Raw genomic sequence first — 27,698 nt, forward strand, 5'->3', positions numbered from 1 at the left:
ACCATTGAGGTAGAGTTTTAATATCCTGTTTGCCCGATGTGTTTGCCTCTCCTCTTGACTAGTCAAAGCACAGTAAATTAGGTGGAGTAAGCAGGTGTATGGAGTGATTTGCATAATGTATGCAAGCTACAGAATCCTTTTTTATTGTTATTGTAACTGGCCTGACAATTAAGGAGGGCAAAACTGGCTTTCTCTACAAGTGTCTTTCTGATGTTTCTGTCATACACGTGAAGTGACACCCCAATGAGGGTGATCCATCTGAACTGAGAAGACCTGAAGGATTGAGGCTGGTTTCTTAAAAGGCAGCAGAGATTATGTCATCCCACCCCCTTTGCTCACTTCCTTTGTCTGAATTCAGGAGGTAAGCAAGGCACGGCCCCTCCCTGCACTGCCTGTGCAGACTTGTTGGTGATTGCTGTGTTGCTGTCTGTGTTGCAGCGGACAGGACAGGAAGTGCCTTAAACGATAGGCACAAAACTCAAAGTAAGGCCATTGAGCTTTGGGGGGGGGGGGAGAATCTGTGACTGCTCTGAATTGTAGAGAGGTGGGTGGGCATGCTTGGACTGCAAGCAATTTCCACCCCTGACCCATTTGCCTTGTGTATGTGTGTTGTGTATGCCTCCATTTCTAGGAATCGCTTCCGTGTCTGGAAAACATTAACTTCGGAACCAGCCCAGAGATGGTCATGGGCCAATGCAAGAATTATTTCACCCAATACATGCACCAGCTGCTTGCTCCCATTTTCTGGCAGCTGACTCCGAGGAACACCCAGCGCTGAGAGCACGATTGTATTTCCCGACCTACTTGGCTTGTGGCCATTCGTGGTCCTCTGCCTCTCTCATGCTTTATTTTGAACCCAGTGACAGTTTATTGGCTGAGAAATGTTCACTAAAAAAAATAGCAGTAGGGCAGGCTTTAAATCATGATTTGAACCACCAGGCAATTGCAGCCAATGTAAATCATTGACTTTGGATCAAAGTGTTTTCTTTGTTTAGATATTTCCTAGATAAAAGTGCCTACCAATTGCTTTAACTATAAAAAACATATTCTGTGGTGTTTGATAGAATCATAAATATTATTACAAGGAACTGTTAACACAAATTATTACCGTAAGTGCTGACTGAGCCAGTTGTGGTTATGAGTTGTACAATAAGAATAAAAGGTTGCCCAGACAGATCAGTGGAAGACATATGGAGTGAGGAGCAGTCACTGCCCAATCCCCAGTATCAAGCCATAATAAAATATTACATTCACTGTTGTGTTCTATGGTGACTGGCAAAGGGAGCTTCCTCCTACAGTTGGTTCTTTACAAAGGCAGGAGCCACTCAGAAGTAACACAACTTAAGCCCCAGTGGCCAGGTATGCAGGCAGGAGGAGGAGGACCCACAGCACAGGACATGGTTGGGCTGAAGACTGCAGGACTTGCAGGATAACCAGGATGGGGCTGTGTGGTTGGAGGTGGTCATGAGGACTCCTTCCCCCCCCATCCCTGATTTAATGGCAAGTCAGACACAGCTTTTGAAATGAGTCGGAGGGATGGGCTGTGTACAGGGCCAAGGGAGAACACCAAGGAGGATTGTCTGTCTACAACAGGGGTCTCCAGACTGGGAGACCAAATCTGGCCCTCAGGAGGATTTTTCTGGTCCCCAAGGTTGCCCAGTCTCTCAGGGCTAAAATAACTCAAAAGACACCCTTCTGGGTATATACAGCATTCAACCATTAGAGGTGCCCAATGTAATGGAAATAAATTATTCCATTACATTCCGTTATATTCAGCACCTCTAGTGGCTGAATGAGATATATACTGACGCTGAGAGACGTGGAATATAAATGTATGTTAAACTTAAAACAGAGCAGAAACGGAGACAAAAAAGTTTGAGATTTGCGTTGTAGGTTGCTTGATAATTTTTCAAAATCCATTTCCCCACATTGTGGAGGGGTTCCAATTTTTATATATAGCAACGGAGTATGTATATTTCTTAACTTCCAGGGACAAATTGCATGTTGAACAAGGATGACAATTCTCATTTTGGCAATTCTCTGGGTCCTGAAATCAGCACTGGACTTGTACGAGTAGCTGGCTTAGCTAGATGGATACATGTTTTGGTGTTGATTAGAATGAAGCTCACTACAGATGTAGGCTTCATGTTTTGGCTGGGACTAATGTGTTGGACCAGGAGGCACAGGTACTTGATGCAAAATCCAGAAGTAGCCACAACTGGTTAGAGCTGCAGACAGTAAAACTACCTTTCTTAATTTTCCAAGCAAAGTTTAGGAACTACGCGTACATGGAAGTCTGGCCAGGGGATCTTTTCTCTCAATTTCCCTGAAAAAAGGAAGAGTTCTGAGCTAATCACTCCAAGATGGCCTAGATTAGAAGACAGTGATCTGCAGAGTTCTTTGAAATGTTTTCAGAACTTCTTTGGCCTCTGGAGGTCTTCTTTGGCCTTCTTTGGCGGTCTGGAGGTCATGCAGTTTTGGAACCCAACACTGCACCTGCAACTTTGCAATGGAGTCATTCTTTGAGGTCATTCTGGAATTCCTTCAGGATGCATTCTTCAAGCGTCCTGACTCTAGCATACTAAAGCTGCAGATGATTGTTCCTCAAACCCACACGTCCATTTTTAATGCTCTTGGATGCACCAATGATGTAACATCTTCCTAACTGGAGCTTAACTGAGTACTTGGTGGGCTGCTGTTTGAACCTATGGTCAAAGTGTCCTTGAAGTAGTTATCCCTCCAGATATTTTTAGTAGCTATCACATCTGCTAGATGAGCTTCTGAGCTGGGGGCTCTCTTGCAACCCTGACTACTATGCTTTAAAAAAATAATAATAACAAGGGCAAAGTAGTCCTCCAGCTGGATCTGGCCTTAATGCTGAAGGTTGATTATTTCACAGGTCACAAGAATCTTGCATCTTTCTATCTCAGCTTGGTTGATCTCCAGGAGAAAAGCTAGCAGCAATTGGGCAAGAAGTGAGCCTTGCAATCCTTCCTCCCCCCCCCCACCCCAATTTTCTTTCAGGGCAGAACAGCAACTTCCAGAAACCGAATATCCTTCCAAGAATGGTCTGTGGGGCAAAAGATTTCAAAGCTGACCCAACTTTTGCAATTGGGCAGGCATCTTGATTGGGCTTACAGAGCCTTTGGTTAAACACCCTTTGTAGGACCGCAGCCCAGTCTCTTGAGGGGCAGCGATGTCAGTGTCCTTCTGGGACAATCTCCCATGGGTGCAATCTGGGGGTGGGGTGGGGGGCTTGAGCAATACTTCATGCATTTACTGAACACTATTATCTCAACTTGTCTTTCTCATTTGAGACAGCCTTTGGCAGGTGGGTTTTGCAGAGGATTCTGAGTGGTTGGAGACAGACCACTCCTGGAAATCTGCCCTGTGTTAAACTGTCTTTCTGCATCCAGCTGGATGAAGAACGCCCCTGTCTGCCAGAGAAAATGGGAAATTCTTGTAATAAATTCCTGTTCTTGCAGGGGGAAGAGGGGGGGTGTTCTACTTACTACTTTTCTTTCCAGATCTTATCAACTTGTCCTTCTGCGACTTCAGCTGCCTTTGGGAGTGGTGGATGAGGTTTCCTGAGGATTGGAGCATTCAGCCATTTATTGTGTTATCTGTTCCTGTTGCTAGTTGTATGTGGTTATGTGTGTCTTGTCAGACTTTTCCTGTGCAGTTTAGCCACATTGACTTTCACTGGCTCTTTAGAGAGGTTTTTTTTGGCTGGTGTTCTTGCTTTTCCTTGTTAGAAGAAGATAATTGCAAGCTGCCCCTACCTTCTGGTGTGTGTGTTGGGGGGGGGCAGTCTTGAAGTATGCAGAATTACCCTTCTTCCTCCATCTAGAATGGGAATTTTTGGTTAGGAATTCCAGTTTAAAACAAAACCTTAAAGCTGAAGTGCAACTTCTAAAATTTTAAATCCTGATTTCTAAAAGTCTATGGGATTTTACATCATAGATTGTGTACCCACCTTGTACTAAAGAGCAGCCTTCTTAAGACACCTCCATAATAAATGGTGGGTCTTGCATTGGACCCCAAACAAGATCTGCTTTGTATTGGACTTCTTGGTTCTTTACAGTTTGCCAGCTTTGCTGCCTGAAGGCAGGGTTTTCTGCACATCTCAGCCCCCTTATTAAACTCCTTTACAGAATATGTCTTCTACATAGGAGGAGGAGGAAGAGGTTGCTCCATCTAGAGCTGAACAAGGTTAGCCATGAGCAGGCAGTTGCACTGTGCAAAGTGGTGGGATTCTGATTTCTGTGATATGATTCCCCTTCCTGGCCTGCATCAGCATCTCAGGTATTTGAAGTCTTCTTCCTGGTCCACAGCATGCAACCCCTTCTACCCCCAGGCCTTATGTTAGTAAGTTTCCTATTGCTACCCTTCCCGGCTCTGCTTAGTATGCTCCAGTCTATTGGCTCCTCCCTTCAACCACCCATTCTGTTGTGCTATCTCTCCACTCCACCTGCCACAGCCCTTTTCTGTCCCTAGGCCATGTGCAAAGGCTCACATCCTTGCGCAAACTGGCATTTCTGTTCCTTCATGCCAACTGTACTGTATCAGTCTTCAGTTGTTGACAGTTTTCTCCCTGAGCGATTAAACTGCCTGAACATTCCATGTCATTGCAGTAGCGCAGCTAATGGGGGTGGGTGGGACTAGATGATCACTTTTTAATCTAAAGAGCCTTTGAAAAGAGATTGGGAGATGTGCATGGTCTCCTCTGACTGTAGTGATTGTGTAATAGCTGAGCTTCTAAGACTTTGTGACTAAGACTTTATCACCTGCTGTTTGAGGGCAGCTAAGTCAAAGCTCTCCCGTAACTGAAAGAAATAGACGCGGCCAACTACCACCTAATGATACTGGCCATTGTGGAATTTAGACTTTGTGGATAAACCGCCACAAGCCTCTGAAGGACTGTTCCTCTCTGATAGTTTCACAGGGCATTGGTAGCCATTCTGTATGCCATTGGGTGGGATGCACTCACCAGTCCCTGCAGCAGCTGTCCTGGGGTGTGGGAACCCTGCATGAGCATCTGCAGAGCTCCCCGGGTCATCAAAAGTGAAAGTGGAGTGATCACGTTCCACTACCGCAAAACCGGAAGTGGAGCGCAATCGCTCCACGTTCACTTTTAGAAACCTGGGGAGCCCTGCACCGTTAGCAACACGATCCTGGGGATTCCGTCGCTGCCTCATCCCTGCCCCTTATGGGGACAGAGGCCAGGGGTGTTGCGACACTCCAGTTTGAAAACCACTGCCTTATGTCAATATGCACCTGGTGTTCCAAGACATACAGTTGTCTGCATATCATTCTGGAAAGATGTGTTCTCTTCTAACCTTTGCAATGCCATACCTTATTTTGGGATTCTCCACCTCACACTTGCCTTCTGTAAACTGTTCTATGATTGCCTAGTTAGCTGGGGTGAAAGAGGTGGTTTGTCATGTTTAGCAGGGGGAGAGCAACTGGCTATATTCATCTCAGGATAGGGTCCTTTCCAGTGGCTGTTTGCTATAGTCTCTCTTATGACTGTCTTTTCAGATAGATTGGGAGCCACGTGGGGGAAGAGGGTGTTGCCTCCTTTTCCTTTACAGTGTAAACCACTTTGAGAACTTTTGTTCTGAAAAGCAGTAGATAGCTGTGCTTAATTCATGGTTTTTCATATTGTGTGCTTTTTCTCAATCTGTTTAAAGCAAAGATGTTTTGGAAGTTGCTCCAGTGTTGTGGTAGGGCAATTCTCCACCCACTTCCCCTCACCAATCTGAATTATTCCTGACATGGGAGAGGCAAATTGAAATCGAATCTGGGGAGGGAGTTGCCGTTGCCGTATGGATTTCAAAGGCTTTTTTGAAAATGTGCACATTCCTCTAAAAAAGGACCCCCACCTTCCTCTTCTGTGTCCAAGCAGTGTGGACACATCCTGTGTGTTGTTCATGTTGCTTCATGAGAGTAACTGACTGTTGTCTGACGCTTGACTTCATGAATTATTATTTGACTCAGGAAGTCAGAGTTCAGTGTTGCTGCTGTGAGAAGGATTGGCTAGAAGGACTTCTTGGAGGAGGGGGTTTGAATGCTTCTGCTGGTGCCTATACAGAAGGAGTGTTAAAGAATGCACTGTGTGGTTGTCTCTTGTCTGCTTTCTTCAAGACTGATCTTCCTAATTTCAGACATCCATGAACCACAACTTGTTCAGACTCACCCAGACTTTCAGCTCTCATGTGGCTAGTAGTGCATTCTTTTTTGTTTCTCATGCTTTCTCTAAAGAAAATGAGGGCTGGTGTCTTCTATGTTGGCACACGAAGCAGTGTTTTGAGGTTCATTGCCAAGTAAGAAAGAAAAAGGAAACTGTCCAGTTGCATTGGTGCAAAGAGTCTAGTCTAGGATTCTTTTTGCAATAGCACACCAGCCTGACACTTCTGGATGCTTCATAAGAACATAAGAAGAGCCCCACTGGATCGGGCCATAGGCCCATCTAGTCCAGCTTCGAGTATCTCACAGTGGCTCACCAAATGCCCGAGGGAGCACACAAGACAACAAGAGACCTACATCCTGGTGCCCTCCCTTGGTGCCTTCCAAGGGGAGCGTAAAGGTGAAGGCCTTTCCTGTTTATCTCTAGCATTGGTGGGGGGTGTCCCAGCTCAGTGGAAAATTACCTGTTTTGCTTGCAGAGAGGCTCAGGTTCAGTCACTGGCAGCATGTCTTGATAGAAAGGCTGGGAAAGATCCTTCTTTGCCTCAAACCCTGGAGAGCTTCTCTCTATCAGTGTGGAGCAGGGGCAGCCCATCCCTGGACGGTGAGGTGATGTGGAGGGAGAGGGTGGTAGATTTTGGGTGCCTCCCTCTAGATACAGATGCCACCTGCACTGATTGGCTTTCCACCTACTAAAAGCAAGCAGAAAGTGACTCTCTTACCTCCTTACCTTGCTCCAGACATGGTTTCTTCAAACATGAAAGTGCAGGGCTTCTGGTTCTATTTACAAGGACAGTGCGAATGAAGGAGTTCTTTTGTTCATGCAGTTTCTTTAAATCAAACCTGAAGTCCTGCACTTTTGCAATAGAAGTCACTGTGCAAGGAGCACAGTAAGTGGCTGCCACTTTCTTTTTTTGAAGTTGTGCAGAGGCGGCAGGCCCGAGGTGGTATCGGGCAGCATTCCAGGTTGTGTTCATGTTGGGGTACACAACTAGTGTCTGACTTGATGGATCAGGATTTGACCTGCCCGCCTACACCATCATATTAATGATCTTTTGTATGGAAGAGAATTGTTGAATGAGGCCTCTTCCCAACAGACACGCACAGTCCTCTTGGCTGCTTCAAGACTTAACCATGTTCAAATTGTGCATAATTGGAAAGAATTGCAGTGTGCATAATTGAGTGTCGATTTGCATAATGTGACTTGTTAGCGTAACATCTTGGCACAGGATGTTACCAGCCCTACCCATAATGCTGACTTGGCAGCCTGCTTCCTTGGTACTAGTTCCTTGACCAGGTTTAAGACAAGCACTTGGCAGAACACATTCTATTGGGCCCACTCCTGGACAGCGTTGTTTTTGTTGCAGTTCAATGTGTTTTTTCCAACTGTGACTGATTTTTCTCAAGCTGTGATTCCTCAAATGCACCCACTTGGACAGAAAAGGAACAGTGAAGACAGATGGATGAGGGCAGAATACATGTTTTGTATGCAGAAGGTTTCAAGTTTCATTCTTGGCATTTCTGGATAAAAGGTAATAAAGCCTAAGAAAGCCCTGCCTGCCTGTGGAGAGACACTGACAGAGAAGAGAGTAGTGGACGAGATGGACGAATGAAGGCTATCTGGGAAGTAGTGAGGTGGCAGAAGTACCAAAGAATGACCACAGTCTTTGGGGTCATCCTGGTTCCCTTGTTCATTCTGTTCCAGGATCAGCTAATGCAGAAAGGGGCAGAGTGAAAAGTGCTGATGTGAGTGAGGTGTACTGAGAGCCACCATAGTTCTTCTGAAGACCAGTTGGAAAATCCTTGGGTTAGATGCAGTGGTGTTATGAAGAGGGTGGCCAGGGTGGCGGTGGCCCTGGGCGCCAGGCTGCGGGGGTGCATTCGAGAGGCCACCCCAAGATGATGGTGGGGGTGAGTCTGGTTGCAGCTGTGATTTGGTTAGCACCCGCAAGAAAAGCATATTTATTGGTATAATTTTGTAAGTTATTATATATTTGTATATTTATATATAACTTACGAAGTTAATGTATATTTATACAAAGTGCAATAAAAGGAAATGTTCACTGTGCTTCTTCTCTGACCATTATTATTATTCCATATCATGACTATTACTGAAAATAATGTGGGGAGGGTGCCAAATATGTAGGGGCCTTGGGTGCCCAATGACCTTGGTACACCACTGGTTTGATGCAGGGCCAGCTGTGGAGGGCAGCAGTCCAGTGATGTTCATATGTAGTCAAGAGCAAAGTGCCAGGAAGGTCAAAGACAGTGGAATACGCATACAGATCATGGATATTAACCAGTACAGCTGCAGCCACGGATTCTTATCTGTGGATTTGTCTCAGCGTGAATGGGGTGGGGGAACCAAAAGTCATACACACCTTTGCCTCCTTTGTCCTGCACTGGCGTCTCACTCCATTTCCAGGCAGCCCAAAACACCTCAAAAATGCTCTGCCTCGCCCAGGAAGGGAAATAGCCCTGGAAGACGTTCCCCTTGCAAGGAACAATAACACTCCTGGAGCCCCTGAGCCAGCAAAGAGGCTGAAGAGGGGAAGGGGGCCCCGAAAATCCTTGTAGCCAGAACAGGTGCAGCAAGGTGGAGCACTCTCTCTCTCTTACTCATTCACTCTCACTCAGGGGCAGGTGTGGTAGCAACAGAGGGGATTGCTTTAAAAAACTCAGGGAGTGTTTGCCAAATTTCCCCTCCCATCAAGGTGGTGCAGGAAATCACTGACACAAGCAACCCCCCCCCTTTTGCGGGCTATCACGGACACAAGCAAGCCTTCCCACCAAGCAAAGCATGAAATTTAACTACAATTCTCTCCACACTTTCCTGGGAGTAAGCCCCATTGACTGGAATAGGGCTTACTTCTGAGTAGAGACGCATAGGGCTGGACTCTTAAAAGATCAGCATCCCCACTGTGAAAGAAGTCGGGCAGCTGGCAACAGGGAGGGCTGAGTGCAGAGGGGAGGGGATTGATAACAGCTGCCTTAGTTTCCTTCTATCTGGAAGCATCAGGCTGCAGTGTATTTGCGTAACTCTATGGAATTTAGCACAACGCGTTTTTGTTAATCGCGCCATGGAACGGAACTAACGTGGATAAATAGGCTCCACCTGTATCTGGTTGATGTCTCTGTGGGCATTCCTGTGTGTGTGTAGTTCTAAGGAGGCTTTTAACTGGATTAACCATGAGGAGAAAGTGGAACTACTTACCGATTAAGAAACCAGAGGCAGCCTGCAGAGGCTGATTAAAGGCTTGACAGCGGAGAAACCAATCTCTGTTGCCGGGGTTTTAAAAGTGGAATTTGTGCACTCATCAAGATGACACTGTGTACACATTTGTGTGCGCACAGAGTCTCACTTCAGAAGCTCCGTTTAGGCAGATAAAAAGTACTTCACACAACTCATAAATGAGTGCATAATTCACTGCCACAAGATGTGGCAGTGTCTCTGTTTTTCTTAAAGGATGTGACACATTCCTAGAGGTGGTTAGGCCTGGTAGCTAAATGGAACCACATGTCCCAGAGGGCTCTCAACCTAAAAAGATGCAGCAAACAAACCAGCAAATAGCTATTGAAAGAGCTATACTGGGATGAATGGGGACAGTTGCTCTTCCTCGAATCACCTGTGATTGTTTATCCAGTTGAGCAGCCAGGGCAGATAGTTGGACCCAGAGGTTTCCTTGACTCATCTAGGTGGTCTCGATTGGAAGCACAATTCTAAAATAGATGGATCTTCAAGAAGGCTGTTCTTGTAGTGTATCTTCTAGTTGCTTTGTGGCCCAGCCGCTGCCTAGTTCAAGTGAGTGAGTTTATGCAATGTCTGCCCTCCCGCACTCTGTAAGAAGACTCCAAGGTGCAGAACACCTTGTAGCTGGCATGTATTCCATGCCAAGGATTTACCACCCACCTTTAAGGAGGCATGGTATGGCAGGCTTACTTTCCTTCAGGGCTCAGATGAAGGAAACTTGGAAAGTAGATAAGATGTCAAGCCAAAAATGATAATGGGAAATCAATTGGAAAAAGAGAGCAATATCCTGCTTTTTTAAAAGTCCTTGTCCAAGCACTCTCCCTTCGTTCTTTCGAGATGGGGAGTTGCACACTGGCAGTAGCTTGGTGATATAACAGCAACATCTGCTTTCAGTGGGACTCATCCTGCCCCCTCCCCTTCAGCGTGTGTTCTCATCCCCTCTGCCACCCCTGATGTCGTCAAATGCTATTCCAGTGGTAAAGAATCCAAATCCCATGTAGATTACAGGATTGAGGGGACAACGCAACAGAGATCCGTTACTAAGGAGACATAAGTTCTGCCAACTTGGGTTTTAATGGTCAGTCTGTCGGGGTGGGGGTGAACGAGTGGGTGTGGGGAGAAGAACAGATGGTTCAAAGACAAGCAGGAGCGGGAAAGTGGCTGTTTGCTACCCTGGGCGGTCTAGCGGGATGGACCAGTTTGGAAACTTCCCTCTGGCATTGATAGCAGATTGGAGGACACAAATTTAATTGTTAAATATTACCACCCCATGTGCTGCCAGCTCAGTTGCTTCCATCCCCACTTAAAGTGGCGAACTGTGGTTAGGCCTAATAAAAGTTAAGCAGAGTTCGCGTTATGCAATATGCGAAGGATATGGCAAAATCTTTGGGTAGCTTGTTGCATCTGTCTCTTGTCGGCTTGCCTTTTTCATGTGTGTGAGTGCCATGTGGCTATTGGTGCCTGTGGGATGGGTTAGGGTTTGAGTGGTCTGATGTGCCAAATAAAATCAGTTGCCAAGCTGTATGGCTGCATCACCCATTCCTTGTTCACACTTAGGCTCCCTGTTCAGCCAAAACAGTTGGCTCACCTGACACCTCTCTCTCGCTCCTTGAAATACATAATGTCTCAGCTAGGGTCTGCAACATATTCTAGGCAATTCGGTAGACTGCTGTTGCTTGGATACCTGCCTCTTTGTTAATCCAGCAGTCCTAGGTAACAATTTACTGCCTTTAATTACGCCATTAGAAATACAGAGTTAGATCAAGCCAGATTTAACCATTGGAAGAAAATGTGGCAGGTTGATGATAAAGTCTTTTCACACCGGCATGTCTGGTTTTTTTTATTCCACTAGAAGTATAATACCCTTATCTGGGGGAAAGAACGTGAGAGTGTTGGTGTTGTCCCCCCCTACCCCCATGCTCTGATGGAATCGGGCACTTTTCAGTTCCTCTTCCAAATTATGCCCTTAAAAATGATGATGCAGCCCTCTAGTGAGGCAGTGATCTTTTGTGCAGGCTGGTTTAGCTAATTACTAAAGATGTTTCCCTAAGGGGTCTAATAGTTAAATACAGTAGTATACCAAGGGAGGGGTTACCCAGCCTGAGTGTCAAATACACCACTAAGCAGGTGGTAACCCTGATCTCCACTGGGGTGGGGGTGGGGGTGGTAGAATCTCAAGGTAGAGGCCAGGTCTACCCTTGGCTTTCAGGAGCCCTCCCTAAGTATGCTACTGGTTAAAGGTGGCTTCTAAAGGCTGGTGTCTACTAGCTATGAAATGCATCACAATTGCTTGACAGGGGCCTGGAATTTGGCTAGTGGAACATAGCTAGAGATGAAGTTTGCATATTTTTTGCATCTGAGTGGAAGGAGGAGCCTTGGGGGGTGGTGTGGTGTTAATTTATGCTGTTTACTTTGAGTGGACCTTTGCCACTTTGAAGACCAACATCATCTTGAATGTTTGCTTGGATGTTTGCTCTCTTTGTCCCACCTGTTTAATTGTAAATGGTCAGCTATTACAAACACAGGGCAGATCTCCAGTATTCTCTGCTCAGCAGGAAACTGCCCCTTAGCAACTATCCCTTCTGCTCTTGGAAGTATCGCAGTGTATGCCAATGGTCTTGAATCTCTGTGTGTCTTGAGATTGAAGAAGCCTTTAAAATTTTCCACTGTCAAAATACGTTTGTGTAAGTTAAAAGTACATGTATGTTCTTCATTTTATCTGGTTCTAAGGGATGTATCTGCATTTTGAATTTTAATTTGTGGTGCCATCTTTTTACTAATGTTGGCATCTCAGTTTAAATTGTGTTAATTTGTAATTGACAATACTGGGATTTTATATTCATTCCTGCACATGAAGGAACTCGTCAATAAGCAGTGGTATAGTCATGGTAGTCAATTGTAGCAAAAACAGACTTATGGGCATTTAAAGACGGATCAATGTATTTTTGCGTATGCTGAAATGATTAGGTTGGAAAAGGTTGATTTGTCTTTGAAGTGCTACAAATCTTTGTTAAATAGGTTTCTGGTTCCCAAAATAAACTAGCAGCCTGTATATGATATGTTAGTTTTGCTTTTAAGATCAGAAAAGTTTTGTCTGCGATTTCCAAGCTCTGAGCCTTAATCTATCAGTGGGACTCTCTCACTGTGTCAAACACCTCATGCAGCCCCTCTGCTCGGTAAAGATGGCTCCTTTTGAAGGGTAGTCATCTTTGTTCCCGATCTGCAACTGCCAGAGGCTTGCATTGCTGACCCAAATATGCTAATTTCTGGTGCAACAGTGTAACTGGGAGGGGTCTCTATCATGCTGGTGGTCAGTGGGTCGGCTGCCAGCTGTCGGCTTAATCTTAAGACACTTGTGGCCTGTATAGGGTGACAAAAGTGTGTCATGGTTTGGGCAGGGGGGAAGGTTAGCAAAGCTGTGACAAAGGATGGATTGTGTATAGGAATATTAAGCCCATAAAGTCGCTAGGTTTGGTGCAAGCTATTTAACAAAGAGAGAGAGCCCTGCCAGCAGGCTTATGATCCACAAAAGACAAGCCTAATGATGCATGAACTGCATTACTGCTTGGATGCAAAGCCATCCTTGATATAAAACATTAAGTTAAAATGGTCAAAAATACAGCAAAGTATGACTAGCTGGAAGGGGAACACAAATACCTTTGTGTGCCATGTTAAATGAGAGGGGCCATAGAGAGTGTTAAGCTTGGAACCCTTGCTTTGTTCCCAATGTGGCTGGTGAAGGGGATCTCCACCCACACTGCAAACTGAAGTAGCTTTCATTTTTGAGCCCTGGTTCCAGGTAGACCCAGTGAGAAGCTTCCAAAACAGCATTCCGTTTTTAAAACTCCAAGCTAGCTGTGGCTTCACTAACACAGTCTGAAGACCCTTGGGTGAACTCTTGACAGCTTCCTGTGACTCCCCATGGCCCAGCTGGGGACTCTCTCATGATTTGGTCCCTTGGCTGCCCTTTTTGCAGCCTCTGTGGTTGTGGTTAAACTCAGGATTGTAGTCCGATTCAAATCTTGTTGATTCCAGAGGCAGGGATCTCGTGAAGGTTTCCGGTCGTTCTGAGGCTTTTCAGAAACCAGCGTTTTGTGGTTTTACTCTTGGCTCTGTTCAAAGAGCCTGTTACTACTATATTGTCTTTCTGTTATTTCTTTTAAGTCCTTTCTCAGCCCACCCTTATTTTCTTTGAGTGTCATCTGTGTTGTTTCTGGCGCTTGGGGGTGTGGAGAGCGTGGGTTTGATCCGAACACAGCTTTTTGAAGAGGATCTTCTTACAGCAGGAGGGACCCTGAACTGATACTTTCGAAGCAGTTGGGTAGTCAGACAGCAGTGCCTGCTTTTCTCCCAAGAGATCATTGGGGGGGGGAATATGGGGGTGTCTTGTATAGATTACTCCAGCTTTCTAGAATTTTTTTAGGCGTTCAGAGGTTTGTATCTGTTCTTTTGGGAGCTGATCCCCCTTTTTTCTTCATGCAGCTGAAATGCGCATAGCCGTCATTGGAAACTGGATAGCCGTCATTTGGCACTGGATAGCCAAAGACCACTCTGGTCTCTTGGTGTGTTTTTTTTTTAAGGAGGGCATCTGTTTTAACCTGGACCCTCCAAACTGAATTGGAAAAAAGGAGGGCAAACTGGATGCAAGTGCAACTGTCGTTTTACCTCCTTTGCTTGGCTGCTAGAGCTGACCCCAAACCAAGAGAGGCTTTCAGGGCTATGCTTGCTTAACAGGTCAGCCTGACCTGACTACTCGTCTCTGCCTCCCTCTAGTGGCCCGGTTTCAAAATTGCAGGTGGAGTATTGGTCATTCTCTGAGCAGGAGAGACGAAATGAGGAGCATGTGTGAAAATGGTTACCTTGGGGGTCACTCTTACACTGCAAGGTAACCTTTAATGAGGCTGGATTGCAACTGATGCTTTAATGGGCATCCTGCAACTAGTCTGAACAGGTGAAGGTGGGTCTTGTCTGTGGCAAGGACTTCTGTAGGGTGTGATGTTCATGTAGGAGTGTTCCAGTCCTCCTTGCAGAGATCAGTAAGTATTGGGCCATCCAGTGTTAAGAGTGGAGGGCAGACTTTGTTCTCACTGCAACATCATACCTAAATGCAGCCTATCTTCTCCATTTGGGTGGAAGTAAAGCAGTGAGCTTAGGAATCCCTTTGGGGTATGGGCTCAACCTGCTCTATACCCTGGGTGACCCCACCCCTTCATTTGCAAAGCCTCTTGGGTTCTTTTGATTGACATCTACCAATGAGAAGACCCTGTACAGCAGGAAAGGAGGAAAAGGATGCACATGAGCAAATGTAGCTATGCCTCACTTAGACCTTGTGGCTGTTGGGAATGAAGATTACAAGTGTACATCTGCCCCCATGGCTTCACAGACAAGGTGGGATTTGAGCAGGGATAAAGGGGGAAAGGAGAGGGGAGTAGCACCATATGACTGTCTTTGAAAGCTTTTACAAGTCTAAAGGGGCAGCAGAGAAAAATGGCTGGAATTATGGCTCATTGAGCTGCAAACTGGGAATCCCCAGTTCAAGTGTCACTGGCTCTGAATGCACTAGATAGCCTTAGGTAAACCTAAATACCTTGACCTTGGTTTTTCCAATCTGGAATAGATGGGTATGTACTTTCCTAGAAGGATTATTAGGATTACAGTGAACCTTGATTTAACATACTCTGGAAACAATAGATGTTTCCTGCTTCATTAAACTAGTCATATTCATTTTTCTGTGCATGTCTCCACTGACTACCATGTGTTTGGATTTAATGGAGTGTTGACATTAATGTACACCCCTTCCCCATTAATCTCTTAAACCAAGGTTTCATGGTATATCAAGTTAATTCATCAAAGTTTTTTGCACACTCAAGCACTCTACAAATGCTTTTTTTTTAAGAGCAGGGAGACAATAGAGAGACTGCATAAGCAGGGAGATAAGAATGGACAGAGTAGAGACCAAGAGCATAGAAAGCTCTAAATTCTCCCTAGGTATCTTCTTTCTACGTGGAAGGAACTTGCCCATTTCACTTGCTAGTCTACTCCATCTCTTTGGGCTTGGGACTGTAAATCAACAGTTTTAAATGGAAAATAAAGCAAGACTTTTGGGGTGGGGGGCGTTGGACTTCAAACAAACCCATGTCTGTTGGGGCCTTGCCATTAGAAGCCAGCCTAAAATCTACAAAAGACCATTTCTCTTGACCTTTGGTCACTTTCTAAAGATTTGAATTCTAGCCTCCATGGGAAAATAGAATACTGGAATGTTTAAAAAATTTTTGTGCCCTCTCCTGTGGCATTTGCTGGGGCTCTGTCCAGGCCACACCTGCACTCTGAGAGCTGGTGGAGCCAGGATTATTAAGATGCCGTACATACTCCCCAGCTGCCTTCATCGTTTTTGTTTTGATTATCAGCCTCTCCCGGGTGCCTGTTTCTGTTGCTGAAAGGTTTGGAGGGGATTGTTGCGAAGTTCTACCAACACACTTGGCTGCTAGCTCCTGTCACTGCTTGCAAGTTCCAAACCGACAGTGACGCAATTCACATAGTTTGAATGACTGAGAAGGGTGGTCTGGGCTCAAGGTCCTCTCATCAGATGATTTTGGGCAAACCACATCCACCATACTTGGCAAGAGATGTCCTCTTAGGCCTGCTTAAAGCAACTAGAGGGAGGCTGGCTTTTGGGGTAGTACATGCCTACTTGAGAGCGGGCTAGCTAGCATTGACGCTCAGTGTCAGATCTGCCACTTTGAGCAAGATGATAGAGCAGGGTGTGTTGACAGTTCCAGGTTTTTCTGGATGACACTGATTATTCCTCTCCAGTTTGGCTTTTGAGCTCTACTACAGAACTGAAATAACCTAAACAACATCTTATGCTAGACAGGGGAGTGCATTCCAGGTGGTTCTGCTGGACCTCTCACTAGCTTTAGATATCATTTCTATAACTATGGTATCCTTCTGGACCTCTTGGCAGGGTGGGCTGGAGGCGGTGGCATCAGCAGGGGGACACGGTTGGTGTGGGCTGCACTGGGTGTCACCCTCAGGAGGAGTGACACCACACTGAGCCTCCATTCAGTGATCTTCAGCCTGCACTGGGTCCAGCTACTTTGTGCTCTGACTGACTATTGTGTTTTCACTGCTTGCTGGCAAGAACATGAAGCATCTGGGCCCAGAGTGGGCCGAAAATGGCCAAATGGAGGTGGGTCCAGTGGCAGGGTTTTCACATTTAAAGCAATGTAATAGCTCAGAAGGTCAAGGGTGACATGATTATTTCATTATGCTGCTGCTGAACTTCCAGAATGCTGAGCTCATGCAGGTAAGAGCCATACCAGGTGCCACCCACTTTAGCGATGCCTCTGGTTAGAGAAAGTACCATTTTATGGTGCTCCACTTTTTTTCTTTTGGGTAGGTTCCAGAAGGTAACTGGGTCCTGCTGCTCAACCCCTTCATAAGAGGACCTATGAAGTATCACAAGGTTCCATCTTGTCTATTCTGATATATAACTGACTCCTATGAAATCACCAAGAGAGGTTGATGGGGGGGGTGTAATGTGGTGTCATCAACATGGAGTGGCTTCAATCAAAATATAAATTACAGTGAAAAAAGCAGTAAAGTCAGGGATGATCTGGAGCCTGAGATAAAAAGGCAAGCTGCATTTTCTCTCTCGTGCCCCCTTCTGCCCCTCCTTAAGGTAAGACAATCCACTGGGGAGCCATTCTTCCTCCAGTGCAAGCTCCATGAAACAGACTCCCTTATGAGCCCTAATCACAGATTTGATCATATTGAAGGCAAATGTGCTGACTGGTCATCCTTTCATTTGAGAGAACTCAGTGGTATATCTAGTGTGTGCCCTGGGCTCTCATTGAAGGGGGTGCCATTGAGCAGAAGGAACAGGGGGCAGCCTGATCCCGAAGCTGCTGCCTTACATCTGACAACTTTGCAATCTGACTGCCCCATTCCTTCTGCTCAGTGGCGCCCCCTTCAAGGGGGAGCCGCCTCAGGAGAAGGAATGGGGGTGGCAGCCAGATTATGAATCAGCTGACACGAGTGGCATCTCCTCCTCCTCCTCTAGGAGAAAGTGACGTAACTGCCCTGGGTACCAGGGTCTCTAGGTATGCCACTAGGAGAGGCACAGGATGGCCCAGAAAGAAGGGAAACTCCAAATACAGGCATCTGCAGCATAGTTTTGAAGCTGCTTGGGAGCTATCCCAACTACAGATGGGATGTTTGGTTGTGGAAGGAGGGAACCTTGCACATGTCATGAATCCCTCCTTGTCATAGGGAATTGGGCTGGCTCACTCTTGTGTTTATGCAAGTCATTGGTTTTTAAACTGGTAGGTTGGAACCCACAAGAGTTGAGTCAGTTTTATCCTGACCTAAGGCGGGTTTGCTGTGTTGGCATCACTTTTTTTTCTTAAGTTTGAGAAGAATAAAAAGGGAAGGAGAAAAATGATGGGAGGTGGGGAGAAAAATGGATATACAGGTGGAGCCTATTTATCCGCGTTAGTTCCATTCCGTAACTCGGCACGATTAACAAAAAACGCGTTGTGCTAAATTCCATAGAGTTACGCAAATATGCTGCAGCGTGACACTTCCGGATGGAAGGAAACTTAAGGCAGCTGTTATCAATCCCCTTCCCTCTGCTCTGTATCAGCCCTCCCCGTTGCCAGCTGCCTGGCTTCTTTCACAGTTGGGTTGCTGATCTTTTAAGAGTCCAGCCCTATGCGTTTCTACTCAGAAGTAAGCCTCATTCCAGTCAATGGGGCTTACTCCCAGGAAGGTGTGTATATCTCATGCTTTGCTTGGTGGGAAGGCTTGCTTGTGTCGGTGATAGCCTGCACGGGGGGGGGGGGGGTTGCTTGTGTCAGTGATTGCCTGTACCATCTCAATGGGAGGGGAAATTTGGCAAACACTCCCTGGGTTTTTTAAAGCAATCCTCTCTGTTGCTACCACACCTGCCCCTGAGAGAGATTGAAAGAGAGAGAGAGAGAGTGCTCCACCTTGCTGCACGTGTTCTGGCTACAGAGATTTTTGGGCCCCCCTTCCCCTCTTCAGCCTCTTTGCTGGCTCAGGGGCTCCAGGAGTGTTATTGTTCCTTTGCAAGAGGAACCTCTTCTAGGGCTCCAGGGCTATTTTCCTGCCTGGGCGAGGCAGAGCCTTTTTGCAATGTTTTGGGCTGCCTGAAAATGGAGTGAGATGCCAGCACAGGGCAAAGGAGGCAAAGGTGTGTGAGACTTTTGGTTCCCCACCCCATTCCTGCGGATTCCCCAAATCCTCAGATAAAAAATCAGTGGATAAATAGGCTGCACCTGTATATAATAAAGAACGGAAGGTGTGCTTTGCCTTTGCAAAAGATGGGAGAGCAATGATATAAGTGGATGAGATATGTAATGACCTCTCCTCCTTACTGCAAGGCCAAATTGACCTAATAGAGGGAAGCTGCTTCACCTCTTTGGCCTCTACCATGACCCAGAATGCTTTGAGCTGCTGGGCATGCACTCAGTTGGCAGAACATTCCAACACTTCATTTCGGTAGCGGGGGCTTGGCGTCCTGAGGAGGGAAAGACATTTGCCCTGCCAAGCATGAGCTGCCTTGATGTGAGCTGTCCTACTTTTGTTCATGAATTTTTTCCTATCTGGGATATGTGTTTTTCCTACTTTCTGCTTGGGGAGGAAAAACAGATGGGCCTGGCTGTGTCTTGGCCTTTTGGGAGAAATTGGAAAATGCACACTATGAACCAGGGAGTGTTAGTGGCTAGACGAGCGGCTGGAACATAAACAAATGTAGCCTGCCGGGACTGCATCACACCATTCGGAAAAGCCCTTCATTGGTTACCACTGTTGCTGGACCCAACTTGGTACTGGGTTTGAATTCTTGAAACCCTACACAGTCTAGGTCCTGCTTCTCTGAAAGAGGAAATGCTCTCTTTTCTCCCACATGCTCTGAGCATTGAGATCATTTGTACCTATGAGTGCAGGAAGTGGCTTTCACCTGGGTCAAGACTATTAGCTGACCCTGCTTAGTGTTTTGCACACTGACTTGCAGCAGCTCCCTGAGGTTTCGGATGGAGATGGATCTTTCCCAGCTGTATCTGGAGATGCTACCAGTGTGGGCGCCCCAACATCTGAAATTCAACAAATTGTCAATAAGATCTAAATCAGGGGTGTCAAACTCATTTCATATCAAGGGCCAAATAGCATTCATTATACCTGCTGAGGACTGGAGGTGATGTCATTAGGCAGGAAGTGATGTCATTAAATAGGTCATAACCAAAAATAAACACTTTTTCTCACTTAGGAACTCATTAGCTGCAGGGGGCGGAGTTAAAACTTAGTGAAGTAGCAGGGAACCTTGGAGGGCTCCGGGGGCAACTGCTAAATAGATGTGTTTTCCAAGAACCTCAACAATGAGGTACTCTTCGTTGCCAGGAAGAAGGAATGAAGGCTGAGAGTTTGAACGGGGCAGTCTCTAGAGATGGCGGTTTCAGAGATATTTTCCCCAATTGCTCTGTGCTGAATCACATTGTATCCCGGACGCCATCTTCGGAGATGATTCTGACAGCTGAGGACTCCCCCCCCATGGCCTAGATAAAACATGAAAGTGAACAAGCCTTTAACTGTGAGTAACCAGTTCATTAAAAGGCTATAAAAAGAATTGCAATCAAGAGGTTGGAAGGAGTGAAAGTCAACTTTAAGATTATTTACATTGGCTTACAGCCACCCAGAGGGGAAAAAGAGCGAATGTGAATTTAAAGAAGGCCCTGCTGGAACAGTTTTTTTTCTTTTTGTAACAAGGATGATTGGAAGAAAAGTAATAAGAGAAGATAAAGGATCACCCTGTTGGAATGGTATGCATGGAAAAGAAATTAACAATTAACCTTTAAAGGACGGAATAACTTTCACTTTCGTTTTTGCCGCAAAAGCTTGACTCAGGCCTGAACAATTAAAGGTATTCTTACTTGATTTGGAATGTTTGGACACTGATATTGACTTGAAGTGGATTGTTGACTTATTCCTTTTAGATATAAAATTTGGGAATTAGCCTTACAAGAAGGTGAAGCAAGGTAATGAGACTTGGTTGATTCTTTAATTGGTGGACCATTTTGTTTTTCTTTTTTATAGCCAGAGTTATATCGGCTTGATTTGATACTGATAAGAATGACATCAAAAAATTTAAAGGATGTTAGCAAAAGCCAGACCTCATTAATGGATATGTTGCGAGAATTCAGAAGTGAAATGAAGCAAGAGGTTGGAAAACTATCTGAACAAATGAGGCAAATAAACTCCTCCCTGACAAACAGACAAACTAAGAAAAGTATGGAGGGGATGGAAAAAAGAATGGACCAAATGTCAGATGAAACTAAAGAATTGGAGATTTTTGTAATGAGACAGGAGGTGGAAAAAGCAGCATTTATTATTAGAACTCAGAATTTTCAGGAAGAAAAAAGAGGGAACTCTCAGAGAAAGAGAGCGCGCATCCTTTCAAGAAGAAGAATCTTTGGATTAAATTCAAAAAGAATAAAATGGAGAAAACGGAAGAAGAAAAGAGAGGGATCAAGAAATGTATAAGAGAGTTAAGAGGAAGAAGAAGGAGTGGGAGGAGCAGTGGGAGGAGCAAGAAAGAAAATATCAACAAGACAAAGAAAATACTAAGACAGGAAGTGAAAATGGCTGAATAACAAGTGGAAATTTTTTTGTAGATATTAATGGATTGAATTCTCCTCAGAAGTGAGGGGTATTCCATTAATTATGTCAAATCAAAGCAGATGTAAATGAAAACAAAGTTGGAACACAATTGTTAAGATATTTAAAGTGGTATTAAGATAATTAAAGTGGTATGTTCTAAAGAGAATTTATATAAATTGTTTTATAGATGATATTAAATTCCAGAGGAAGTAGCAAAAATGGGTCAAAATGGGAAGTAGCAAAGCACCTGGGTCATCAAATAACTGTTAGATATGCAAAGAGATTGAGGGAATTCTTTATTATATGTGGTGGATATGTGGAAAGTAAAGAAATATTGGAAAATGATATATTTTGTTACAAGAGATATTGGATTGTAGTACCATTCAAACCGGAAATATTCCTCTTAAATGTGATATCAGAAACTGAAGACCAATATAAGGAACATTTTATTGTACATATCAGTATAGCAGCAAGAATATTGTATGTGCAAAAACTGAAGCCTTTTTTTGACTGGATAAATAATTTTAGTTAAACAATATTGGTTGTTTAGTTAAATCAATAATTAGTATAATGACAAATATGAAATTTTTGTATCAATGACTATTTTTCTTTTCAGTCATTGTTGATTTCTTTTTTTGATTAAGACATGTTGTAATCTATGGCCAATATCCTCATGTGTAACCTATGTAGTCCCAGCCCTATGTTTAACCCATTTTCCTTACCTGTATCTGTAATAAATAAATAAACTTTGCACACACACGCGCGCGCACACACACACACACAAGGAACTCATTAACTGCAAATGACAGAAGATAAAATACGCAAATCATGATTATATTTCAAGTTAAGAACATAATAAGAACATAAGAACAGCCCCACTGGATCAGGCCATAGGCCATCTAGTCCAGCTTCCTGTATCTCACAGCGGCCCACCAAATGCCCCAGGGAGCACACCAGATAACAAGAGACCTCATCCTGGTGCCCTCCCTTGCATCTGGCATTCTGACATAACCCATTTCTAAAATCAGGAGGTTGCGCATACACATCATGGCTTGTACCCCATAATGGATTTTTCCTCCAGAAACTTGTCCAATCCCCTTTTAAAGGCGTCTAGGCTAGACGCCAGCACCACATCCTGTGGCAAGGAGTTCCACAGACCGACCACACGTTGAGTAAAGAAATATTTTCTTTTGTCTGTCCTAACCCGCCCAACACTCAATTTTAGTGGATGTCCCCTGGTTCTGGTATTATGTGAGAGTGTAAAGAGCATCTCCCTATCCACTCTGTCCATCCCCTGCATAATTTTGTATGTCTCAATCATGTCCCCCCTCAAGCGTCTCTTTTCTAGGCTGAAGAGGCCCAAACGCTGTAGCCTTTCCTCATAAGGAAGGTGCCCCAGCCCCGTAATAATCTTAGTCGCTCTCTTTTGCACCTTTTCCATTTCCACTATGTCTTTATTGAGATGCGGCGATCAGAACTGGACACAATACTCCAGGTGTGGCCTTACCATAGATTTGTACAATGGCATTATAATACTAGCTGTTTTGTTCTCAATACCCTTCCTAATGATCCCAAGCATAGAATTGGCCTTCTTCACCACTGCCGCACATTGGGTCGACACGTTCATCGACCTGTCCACCACCACCCCAAGATCTCTCTCCTGATCTGTCACAGACAGCTCAGAACCCATCAGCCTATATCTAAAGTTTTGATTTTTTGCCCCAATGTGCATGACTTTACACTTACTGACATTGAAGCGCATCTGCCATTTTGCTGCCCATTCTGCCAGTCTGGAGAGATCCTTCTGGAGCTCCTCACAATCACTTCTGGAGTCCAATTTCACATGGGCTGCCCTTACAGCAGTTATACCTTAGCACTGTTTAGCAGCTGAGAGCCTGAGGGCCGGATAAAAAGCTGCTGTCTATGTTTGACACCACTGATCTAAATCGTCCAGGAGTGTCCCTATACTGGTGCTCCTCTGCCTAGGAGCTTCACCTGGCATTCTCTCTTTTGGTCTCTAGGTGGCAGGTGAGAACCTTTTTATCTCGAAGAGCGCATGAGTTGGGTCTTAAACTGTAATGGGTAATTATACCCAACTTTCCATAATCTGTTTGAAGTGGCTTGCAATGCAATCAGTTTAAAAATACAATACAAAGTCATAAAAACAGTAATTGCATAACCACAGGCAAAGTGCCATAAAAGAGCAGCATAAAAACTGGTGGGAGAAATTGGACAGCCACAATAATCCAAACTGTTTTAATTCCTGCCACCGTTTACTTTTGTATTCTTCAGAGGCCTGTTATGGATTTGATTGTTTTGCATTATTTTTTATCTTGTGTTGCAAACTGCTCTGAGAGCCCCACAAATCTGTGTCCAAATGCCTCTTCTGCAAGTCACTCTCTGAATAGCCTTGGCTTTTGGAAGTTAATGGCCTGTCTGCTCACATGTGCCCCACTGGAAAAAGCTTCCTTCCCACTCTAAAAAAGTTTCTTTGCTTGGACCCCTGGGATGGTTTTACTTGCCATACGTGACCAGGTGAGAGTTTCTCTCACCTTTTTGTTTTCTAATCTGTAAAATGGAAATATCAATACTTATTGCAACTTAACAATCATAGGATTGTTGTGGAGATGAATGAGTGGTGGCTAATGGTGGTTTTATGTGGTATAGGAAATCTTTCTCCTTGGATGCAGCTAGGCAAGACACTATTTGCTAAATTGTAAAGCTTCTCTTTTCTCCCCAAATATTGACTTTTTATACTTACTGTCCTCAGAGGAGTTCCACCTGTGCTTCTTCATAAGTCACAGTTCTGAGTGTGCCTCCTGATGGAAGAAGGCAAGCCTAGAGCAATGACTCACACAGAGTGGCAACAGATGGCCTCCTTCGAGACTGGCTAATTGTGCTGCTGCTCTGTATCAGGAATGACTGGGTGATCCAGGTATGCCCAATCCAGGAAGGAAGGATACAAAACACATCCCCCAGTGGAGCTGAGGCAAGGCTGGATGACCCGAGTCCTATAGACATGCAGTAGTTGTATTCTGTTGGTGGGTAGTTTTTGAGTTCAGTCTTTCATTTTTTTCCACCTCATGGTGCATGATAGATCCAACATGCATCAACATGTTAATGCACAAATATTGTATTTGTTATAATATTTACTTAAGGTTTGATCTAGTAAGCCTCCTCTGTGTATGCTCAGATCCTCAGCCCAAGGATGCGGCCTCCTTTCCCAGCATTAGCTTGTGATGAACTTTTGCCCTGTCTCCTCTGAGATGTTTCCTTGCCAGCTTCAGAGCCCCTGTGGCTTTGATCAACTCCCAGAAAAGCTTCTTGGCTCTCACGCCAACCACATATGCTTAATTCACTTTCTGCTGTTTCACAGATAAAGCTTCTGTGTATGCTTCTCCACCCCCCACCCCCAGCCTGTGCCTCTGTCTATTTAAAAACTCTCTGAGGCGGAATGCGTTCTAACTTCATTATGAAATTTAGCTCACTCTGGAGTGCAGACAAAATTCCACATCCCCATTCAGAAATGTGTCTCATTTAATTTTCTGCGCTGAAGATGTTTCAGTGCGATGGTTTCTGCTCTCACCAGGTTTCCTCTTGCTGTTTCTTATTCCTTCCTTCTTTTTCTGTGTTCCCCAACAGAGCACCTCCTAATTTTTCCTTACTCTTTTGGTAGTCACTCTTTTGGTGGCATAAAACTTTGCAATTTCAGGTAATTTTTGTGTGTGCCACAACCTCAATAAAGTATGGGACTGGGCCCACTGCAGATCCAGCCCTCTCCTGTGACCCAATCTGCTTACCCCTACCCCTGTTGCTGCCCGCCCTGTTTCCCCCTACCTCTTGTGTTTTCACAACAACTCTGTGAGATAGCAGTCTGAATAGGGCTGCTCTTAGGAGCTTTGGAGGAAGTCAGTGGGAAGAGGCTGTGCAGGATTATCAAAAACTCAGTTCAAATAAGGCAGATTGGATCCAAGCTCTCTTACACAGGCTTTGAAAGGTTGCCACAACCCCCCCCCCCCCATGAAGCTTCATGACCCTATTGGGGTCACAGCCCACAGGCTGAAGAACATTGATCTAGAGAATTGATTTAGGCATGTGAGTGAGTTCACTGAGAGAGAACTTTAAGTTGAAAAAGGCGAAAGGAAAAAAGCAGTGGTACATTAGAGCAGGGGTGTCCAAAGTTTTTGGCAGGAGGGCCACATCATCTCTCTGACACTGTGTCGGGGGCCGGAAAAAAGAATTAATTTACATTTCAAATTTGAATAAATTTACATACGTTTACATAAATGAATATGTTAAAGATGAACTTATATGAATGAATGAAGGTCTTGCAATAGCTCAAGGCCTATAAAAAGCCTTGCACAAAGCAAGGCTGGTCTTTCCTTTTCTGCCGCTACTGCATCACAGATGTGAAACAGTAAGCAGTGGAGGGAGCCTTCATCCCACAGCTCACGCGAGAGGTCAAACAGTTGCCCTCACGCTGAGAGCAGTTGCATCTGGCCAGTGTGGGCTCCAACAAATCTCCTGAGGGCCAGAGACTCATTGGAGACTGGGAGCTCCCTGAGGGCCGCATTGAGAGGCCTTGAGGGCCGCAGGTGGCCCCAGGGCCGGGGTTTGGGCACCCCTGCATTAGATGCTTGAGAGGGGGAGAGTTCTGAGCTCCATAGGGGCAATCTTGCAAGCCTCAAGACCTGCATGGAACTCTGATCTTGACATCAAGCAGATGAAACTCTTCAGCTGGGGCCAGTCCTGCATGGGTCAGCTGCCTTTGGGCTCTGCTAAGGGTGTGGGGAAATGATTGGCTATCTAGGTTGGCGTGGGGCAGGCAGACAGGCGTTATTTGCATTTTCTGCCAAATATTTGGGACCAGCCATACTTCTAGTGTGTTTGCTGTCTGACAAGCTCCTTAACTTCTTTATCTTCTTCTCTCTTCCCCCCCCTTGTGTACACAGGAGGCGGACAGCGCGGAAGACGAGTGCCGGTTCCAGCCCAGGAGGTAAGTGCTGTGCACATTTGCATGCCCTCTGTATGTGTGTCCACTTGTTTTGGTTGTGTTTGAGTGCCATTGTCCCCTGCCATCCTGCGGTAGAATTTTGCCTGTCACTTTTGTGCTACGGTTTGGGACTGGTCACAACTGGTGAGAGACCCCACACACAAGTCTATCTAATTTTCCAAAGCACGTTGTAAAGTGAGACAACTCTTATCCTGGTGCATGGAGAACTGGGAAAGGGAAACAGCCACTCTCTAGGTCAGCCATTTTCAACCTTTTCCATCTCACGGCATGCTAACAAGGCACTCCAATTTTCAGGGCACACCATCGGTTTTTGACCACTGATGAGGTATACAACACAGCCAGTGGTGGGCTCACATCCCTCAATAGCTCTGTTAATAAATGACCCTTCCCTAAACTGCCATGGCACACCCGTGGACCATTCGCAGCCCACTGGTTGAAAATCGCTGCTCTGGGTGTTGGACATCGGGTGAGGCACAGGAGGCTATCTCAAGAATTAGAATTAAATCTATGGGTTATACTGTAGATTTGTTCTACCATTTGTTGTGCCAGTTTAGCTTTTAAATTGTGTTTTAGATTTTAAATGTTTAAATTTTTTGAGCCCTATGCTGTATTTTATCTATCAGGTATTGTAAGCCGCCATGAGCTTTTGGAAAGGTGGGATATAAATGTTTTAAATCAAATAAAGAAATAAAATCTTTCCATCACTACCGCACTGGATGTTTTGGCAAGTGTGTCTTGTAGGCCTACATATGTGTGTAAGTTTATCCCCATTTCTGAGTTCACCCTGTTCCAGGAGTTCAGAACGGGCATCTTTCTTGGTGCCTTTTCACAAAATGGCAAATCTTGATGCTGCAGGAGGGGGGAAAGCTGATGTGCATTTTTTCTCTTTGGTGTGAGATGACTGAGCATTGGGCTGAGACTGACTTCAGTGTACGAGAGAGATAACAATTTTGGAATATTTTAAATGCTTCCTTGCCATGGGAAACGACTGGCTGCTGCTGATGTGAAGACCTCTGTCCTGAGACTTCCTCTTGGAGGGGGTGGGTGGGCTGGGAAGATAAGCCCAAGCAAAGAATTGCTGAGGGATCTTTAAAAATTCTTTTAATTTTTTTGCATAGTTGAGAGCTTGTTCTGTAAATCTGAATGAAACCTTTTCTTTCTTTCTTTTTTTTTTCCCCCCTTGTGCTGGTGGAAAACTCAGAAGCCTGTCATTTTTTCCCTTGGGAGGGCCAGATTGCCTGTTTAATAAAACTGGAATGCATTTTAATGTTTCAGGAACTGTGCAGCAGAACCACTGTGAGCTGGTGTAGCTAACAGGCTGAGCTGTGGATCAGAACTTCCTCTGGCGGCCTTAGACATGCCACCACCCCCAGCTGCAAAAGGGGGCTAATAATACTTGCTTCCCTTCCAGAGTTGTAAGGACTAAATCAAAATAATGCACTTGAAGTGCTTTGCACACAAAGAAGTGCTAGATATCTGTTGTGTGTCATGATTAACATGGGAAGACTAAGGGGAGGGTGAGGAAATGAGGGTAACTTACAAGAAGCCAGCTGTGAGCTGCTAATTATG

At 45.1% G+C, this 27,698-nt stretch overlaps 1 protein-coding gene across 1 annotated transcript in view; it reads left to right on the forward strand.

Moving 5' to 3' along the window:
• The window catches only part of SSH2 (slingshot protein phosphatase 2), a 127,619-nt gene that overhangs the window by 24,628 nt on the left and 75,293 nt on the right, over positions 1 to 27,698 (forward strand). Inside the window, exon 2 of the mRNA XM_066635129.1 lies at positions 26,068 to 26,111. Within this exon, the coding sequence (XP_066491226.1) occupies positions 26,068 to 26,111 (44 nt within the window). The remainder of the gene's footprint in view (positions 1 to 26,067; positions 26,112 to 27,698) is intronic.

The sequence above is a fragment of the Tiliqua scincoides genome, chromosome 8, assembly GCF_035046505.1.
Source record: "Tiliqua scincoides isolate rTilSci1 chromosome 8, rTilSci1.hap2, whole genome shotgun sequence".
In the NCBI taxonomy this organism is placed as follows: domain Eukaryota; kingdom Metazoa; phylum Chordata; class Lepidosauria; order Squamata; family Scincidae; genus Tiliqua; species Tiliqua scincoides.